General features: G+C 40.7%; 1 protein-coding gene across 2 annotated transcripts; it reads left to right on the top strand.

Moving 5' to 3' along the window:
* The first annotated feature begins 418 nt into the window (after nucleotides 1-418).
* Nucleotides 419-5,731, top strand: LOC131301405 (double-stranded RNA-binding protein 2-like). Of its 2 annotated transcripts, none has more exons than XM_058327702.1 (3): nucleotides 419-878; nucleotides 2,188-2,407; nucleotides 4,777-5,731. In XM_058327702.1, exons 1-3 carry the CDS (start codon nucleotides 633-635, stop codon nucleotides 5,415-5,417), a joined length of 1,107 nt encoding a protein of 368 aa, XP_058183685.1. In that variant the 5' UTR covers nucleotides 419-632; the 3' UTR covers nucleotides 5,418-5,731. The 2 variants fall into 2 exon arrangements, with proteins under 2 accessions (XP_058183685.1, XP_058183684.1); XM_058327701.1 differs by having other exon boundaries at nucleotides 421-878; nucleotides 4,774-5,731.
* Nucleotides 5,732-6,895: the final 1,164 nt, after the last annotated feature.

The following is a 6,895-nucleotide window of genomic DNA, read 5'->3' as shown; positions in this document are numbered from 1 at the left end:
AGAAAATGACAATTTAAATGAGCGCTCTTGAAGAATGAAATCGGCCCACTTATACTAAATGTGCCCTCGAACAAAGCCTAAGTTCCACAATGTGCGTGTTTAAGCGTGAATGAGAGTAAACAAACACTAAGAAAAGTGCGAAAACATCTTTCAAAACCCCCCTCAAATTATTAGAAATAATGAGATATTGAGAGCAAAACGTACAGCAATGGGAGTAATTAAGAGCGGAGATAGAAAGGTCGCATGAACGACCGCGTGACCTACGATCAAGTTGAATCAACCGCAATCAGACGTTCATAGACAATCAGTGTGATATCTCATCGTGAGGGCGACCGCTTCCTAACATCTTCTCACGCACCTAGAAACAAAAAACCACTGTGTAATCCTACTAGTAGTACTAGTAATACTCTCTCTCTCTCTCTCTCTCTCTCTGCTTTGTTCTTTTCTAAGCTGCAACCTCTTTCTCTTTCTCTTTCTCCCCTTTTGGGTGCAAAAAGACGAATCAAGGTACGAGCCAAAACCCCAAAGTACTCCATTCCGATCTGGGCTGGTACCTGGCCGTTTCCGTGGCGTTGAAATTAGGTTTTGCAAAGCCCACTTAGAGAGAGAGAGAGAGAGAGAGAGAGAGAGAGATGTATAAGAACCAGCTGCAAGAGCTGGCGCAGCGGAGCTGCTTCAACCTGCCGTCGTACACGTGCATAAGGGAAGGTCCGGATCACGCGCCGAGGTTCAAGGCGACCGTGAATTTCAACGGCGAGGTCTTCGAGAGCCCTAGCTTCTGCACCACGCTGAGGCAGGCGGAGCACTCGGCGGCCGAGGTGGCCCTCACTTCGCTCTCCAGTCAGGGGCCCTCGCATTCTCTCGCCGCGAGGATACTGGTGAGTGTCTGCGCGTAAGTCAGGGTTTTGTCTTTCGTCTGTTGGAATTTCGCTTGAATTGGGTTAATGCGAGCAGTTGTTCCTGCAGTAGAGTTTGTTAGGTTAAGCAATGAGAAGTGAATTGGTTATAAAAGGGCCAGTCCATATGGAGCAAAACTTTAATTAGACTCCCATCAAGTGAGCGGTGGGATTGGGCCCTCAGGATTAGTCGAGGTGCGTGTAATCTAACCCGGACACCTAAGTAATCAAAAAAGAAAAATGAATTGGTTATAAAATCGTAAAACGGGGGAGGAGAGGGGAGAAGGGGGTGGAGGCTTAGTATTTAGTGACATAATGCATGTGCGCGAGCGAAACAGAGAGTGAGAACATAAAAGTGTCTTTAGAAAACATCCCAAACTAGTATGATTAGTGAGAGCGCGGGTTGAGAACGGGAGCTTAGAGCGAGTTGAGAGTTATGCCGGAGATTATGTGACATAGGTTGGGGGGATTGTAGTTGCTGATGGGGATCGGTTTGACATAAAATGTCTTTGATAAACATCCCAAACTATTAAAATTCGTGAAGTGAGGATTGAGAGTGGGTCTGCTGGAGCATAGAACAAGTGAGGATTGAGAGTGGGTCTGCTGGAGCATAGAACAAGTATTGAGAACGGGACTAGAGGGTCACTGGAGACTATGTGACCTAGGGTTCCCGACTGCAAACTTGAAATTATGGTCCTACTTGAAAAATAAGCTTGAAATGGTTTGACATAAAGGATAGTATTGCTTATCCTTGTTAAGAATCCTTATAATTGCATTAATTATTGAATTCGGTACATCACTTAGCAAGGTCCTATATGATGTGAACTTCTAACTGAACTTTGGTTTTCTCCATAATGATAGTAATTTAAGCTGCTGAACAAATTCTATATGCACAGCATGTTTATATTGCTGATACACCTATATTCGAAACCAAATATGTAGAACTTTGTACGACGCCAAATTGTTGGTTGGAAAAAGTTTGCCATGATTGCAAAATATCCACGGATATGTAGTTTAGTAGTTATATAGATGCCAATTGATGTATACTGTCTATGGTGCTTACCCACTGGTAACTTTTGCCTCTATCATTTGTTGGCAATGTATGCCTCTATCTTTTGTTGGCAACGTAAGCCCATCAATTGCCTTGTCTAAAGACTGGATACGTATGGTGTTGCGTGAAGCCATTATAAGTTGCAGCATATGCTGATACATAATTCCTTGGTATGATTAATTTGCCACACGCTTACTGCCATTCCGCTTGTGAACTGACAAATAATTATGCAATTGACAGGATGAGACAGGGGTCTACAAGAATCTCCTGCAGGAGGTTTCGCAAAGGGTTGGGGCAGCTTTGCCGATATACACAACTTTCCGATCGGGCCATGGACACCTAACTGCCTTCAGTTGCACTGTAGAGTTGGCTGGGGTCAGATTTACTGGCGAACCAGCCAAGAATAAGAAACAAGCTGAAAAGAATGCAGCTATGGCAGCTTGGTCTTCTCTAAAACTATGTAAGTCCTTAAAATTGTATAGAAGATTATTTACAAGTGCCAAATGTGAAGAAGTTAATAATCTTTTAGAGAACCGGCTAAAATAATTTTTCATATGCTATGAATCCGATTAGACGAGAAGACAAATTGATGCATGTCGATAAGAAACATGCATCATTGTTCCAAATTACTTGCACAACCAGAAACAATTTGGGAGTATATATGTATACTCCCAAATTTGATCGGGAACCTTTAAAATCACGTTGTGATTACATTGAGCGGCTCGGATCATCAAAATTTGATCGGGAACTATGAGGTGTTTTTTTAGGTGTTTTTTTGGGTGTCCCCGGAACCGCCCCGGTATATATATATATATATATATATATATATATATATATATATATATATATATATATATTAATGTACATATACACGTTGATAGTGTATATTCTTTAACAATTCATCAATAATTAGGTTATTGGCGGGGCACTCCTGCACGCATGCTTATTGTAACAGTTGGGACAAATTTTGAATTTTTGAGACTGAAGTTGTTGTCTGTCACGCCCAATCCATTGCTTTGTAATTGAAAGTGTGAGATAAGGAAATGTTTTCCTTTATGCCATGATCTTGTTGGGAATTTGTTGATCAGCTGTATCCAAATGTATACTATGTTTCTGAAGCTTCCTTTGTGATGAAGCGTTCTTGTCATTCATGTTTGTGCATACATATCTCATTGGATACATAAGTAGTCAAGCTTCTAAGTTAGAGTTTCACAGTGAATGGTGACCACACACCAGTTCAATGTGGGTATTGTGGCGACAGATGTTAATATCTCACAAACAAATAGACCTACCCCAGTTTCGAGGTTGGGATTTTGTTCCTTGGATTTAGGTGACCACATAGGCTTTTAGTTACAGGCTTACAGTGGCTTTGACCAAAGGCACAAAGTTTCAATTACAGTGAAAAATGTTATACTCAATTTCTTTCTTACACTCCAATCATATCATCTGGTGTCTATTTTATATATCTATGTTGACTTAGCTCTATTTCCCTTCCAGTTTTGCACAACAAAAATACCAATAAAGCAAAGGAATTGTTCAACTTCATTTTACTGCTGCTTCAACTGAAACACACATATTTCATACTATTTTTACCAATTTATCTTATTACCTGTATCAAGAACTGCTTATCACAACCACTTGTAAAATGGTGCTATTGTTGGTGCTTTAAGTTCTAATGGAAATTGAATCACTTCCGTGCTTTAGCCCCATTTTCTTGTTTTCTACTTCAAACAAAGATCCAAAATTCGTTTTACCTGGGATACAAACACACCACCGATGGGATGAGGATCAAGCCCCTAACAATGTAAATACACAAAACTACTCCAACAGAATATAACCAAAAAGGACCAATTGCTCAGCCTGGTCCTTATAGAATCCACAAAGGACCTTCTAACAGGTTCTGCATGCATGCTTTTCCTTTGGAAAATTCTCTGATTCCTTTCACTTCGAAGAAAGTATGTTGTGGCTGCCAAGCAAAGCTTGAATATATAGCACCTAAGCTCCTCCCTTTCTTCTAGCTAACACCCCAGCTAATAACCTGATCCAGGTGTATAGGCCTCCACATACCAGACTCTGCAGTAGTAGTACTGCCCCCAAAAAATTTGCTGAGAAAGAGATCTCAAAGAACAGATGTTGGTGGGGTTCTTTTCTGAACCATTGCTGCACAACACACAAGAGATATCTGTAGTTATGCCCCATCTAGCCAGTCTATCTCTGGTTGCAAGCCTGGCCAGATCACTAGCACTCTATGAAACACATGCATGTTGTTTCAGTTAGCTAGGAAAATTAAATGTATCGGGAAATGCATCTGGAATATATGGGAAGTATAGAAAGAATTTTGAAAACACAAAAATGTTATTGTTTGATAGTTCTACTACTTACCAAGACCACTCAATGTTTCGGTATGTTTAGTAGAACTTGAACATGTTTCTGTCAGATTCGGTTATGTGGAAACATTGGAATTTCAGGATTCCACTCATGTTTGGTTTGGTGTCCTTAGTAATAGAAACTTTGTGGCTGTTCTAGTGGAAATGAAATGAAACTTCGTTCCTTGACTGCAAAGACGCTTTGTGTTGGTACATTTGAACATGAAAACGTAGAACTAATATATGTTTTTCTTTTTTCTTTTTGGTAAATAGAACTAATATATGTTATGTCCACCATGACTTTGTTTGGCTAGTTTTGAGTAAGAGCATAATCGTGAACCCCTAAAAACATGAGACAAAGGAAATCTTGGAGCAGGCTCGACAAGACATACAGTGTTTGTGATAAACCTTTGATGTATCTATTTGTATGTAACTAAGTTCTTGTTGTATGTCTTTCCAGTAGTGCAACAATCTGAGGGTTCATCATCAGATAAGGCAAATATTGACGAGCAGGAGCATGTCACTGTGGCTCGTGCTCTGCAGAATTTTCTCTGGAAGGCAAAGATGTTGAACGTATCACTCCCAATTAAATTTCCAGTACAGAACCCAAAGCCATTAAGCACCACCCAACCCCCTCCTACCAGAACATCGAAAATCCTTCCCTTTATATTTCCCAATACCGCCCCTCGTACCACCCGTGTAACTGCAACAGTTAATGAGAAACCTATATTCCCTGCAGCCAGAGCAGCACCCTACATTCCCGTCCGGCATTTTAGGGCCCATCAAGGAATTGCGCCACCTGTGACTATAAGGAATGCGATACCTGTGTTTTCTGCACCGCCGCTTCCTCCGCCTAGCCGGGCCCCACAGCTGCTGCAGGTTCCACCACCAGTACGTGTGGCCCCACCTGTCTGTATAAAGCAGGCGGTGCCCGCTTTTTCTCCTCCAGTTTGTGTGGAGGAGCAACCTATTTCCATGGCAGCTTCCCATACCCCAGCCACCACCAGCTCATCCATTAAGTTAGAGAAGAGGGATAGTGCTGTTCAGGATACGCAGCAGCTGGAAGCTGTAGTGGTAGAGCACATGGAAGAGATGAAGATTTGATGCAAGGCACTGAGGTTTTGAATGGCGAGAAACTTTATTGAGGTTTTGTTCTGGGTAATGGATCTTGCACTCCCTGTCCACACTCCTTTTTTGATCTTTATTCACATGGATCTACAATATTGTCCTTTTATTTGTTCTCATATTCGCATGTAAAAGGACAAGGTTGCATAGTTTACTTGAATGAAGACAAAAAGAAGAGAGTGCATATAGTAAAAGAGTTGGTGCGAAAATTAATTCCGCTCTTTTCTAATATGATCATATTATGGATATATGTAAATTTTTTGCAAGTAAGAGCTGTAGATCTCTTCACTTTAGCTTTGGTGTCTTCTCTCTTTTGGTAATATCCACTCTGGGAATGCTAGTCCAACTTGCTGAAACACAAAAGGAATTTGGGCGGGGCTCAGGGAAGAGCACCGAAGAACATGAACCCTATATTTCATAGTACGGAGCGAGGAAAATGAATGAGGAGCTTGAAACTGTTATTGCTATCTGGTTGACTTATGTTGGAGGAGCTTGGCAGCATTATTGCGCTCATCGAAACGCATTGCTTGGTAAAAAGTTAGAGTGGATATGCTACTAAGTTTTATATATCTGGGAGAAGGTAGCATATGCGCCCATTATCCTTCTTAAGATTGCTCTAACAACTGAATGTGGAGTAAATGGGTTCGAATGCTTTTTAATATCATGTACATGTTGACTAGGGTACCCTGGATTACTATGTTCTCTCTCTCTCTCTCTCTCTCGGGGTGCTTTTGGTTGGTAGCTTGCATGACAGGTACCTTGTTGAGCTTTCTTTGTACTTGTAAATCGACTACCATATGCTAAGGCAACGAGTTTGTCATCCCACTGTGCAAATATTTTCAGCTTTCAAATTATCATTATGGTCTTCCAGACTCCAAAAGATGGAGTTAAAAATATTCTGTGACAGCAAAATGTGCCTTAATTATGTTTTGTTTCTTGAGATTCAGCGAGAACAAACTGGGAATCCATTTCTGATCAAAGCATTTAGAAAAAAATCGCTCATGAAACAGTCTAATCAATTTCATGTACAAAGGCAACAAAGAAAGATAGCAAATAGGGTTCATTCTCTCTCATGAAACTATATAAAAGCATCGATGTGGCCATACGTCGATGGTTGAATGCCTTTCCTCCTTGAACTGAATTCTGTGTGCATGTGACTGAGCCTCTCATGCCTGCTATTTTTGTGAGAAAAAAAGGGTAGAATTGAACTTTTGCCTTGTAAATAGCGCCTGTGCTCTTGGAGACAGACACTTCACTTCTGTAAAAGATATGGATTAGATTGTTCAAATTAAAGAACTAAGAGCGCAGAGTGGCACTCAAATAGAATTATAGATGTGGATAGTACTACAATCAATCAAGGAGTATTGCTTACAAAATCATTCTTAAGTTGACTTCTTGGATATAAATGGACAAAAAGTCTACAAACACGACTACATGTGCATTCGGAGCTTTTAATG

The sequence above is a fragment of the Rhododendron vialii genome, chromosome 9a, assembly GCF_030253575.1.
Source record: "Rhododendron vialii isolate Sample 1 chromosome 9a, ASM3025357v1".
Taxonomy (NCBI): domain Eukaryota; kingdom Viridiplantae; phylum Streptophyta; class Magnoliopsida; order Ericales; family Ericaceae; genus Rhododendron; species Rhododendron vialii.
Note: the sequence above shows the minus strand (reverse complement) of the source record. Positions and strands in the feature narration are given on the sequence as shown.

Bases quoted from the DNA above. Each gene is read 5' to 3' on its own strand.
- LOC131301405 (XM_058327701.1), top strand. From the start codon at position 633: ATGTATAAGAACCAGCTGCAAGAGCTGGCGCAGCGGAGCTGCTTCAAC. The intron at 879-2,187 runs GTGAGTGTCTGC...TGCAATTGACAG, and splicing joins CTCTCGCCGCGAGGATACTG to GATGAGACAGGGGTCTACAA. The intron at 2,408-4,773 runs GTAAGTCCTTAA...ATGTCTTTCCAG, and splicing joins TTGGTCTTCTCTAAAACTAT to TAGTGCAACAATCTGAGGGT.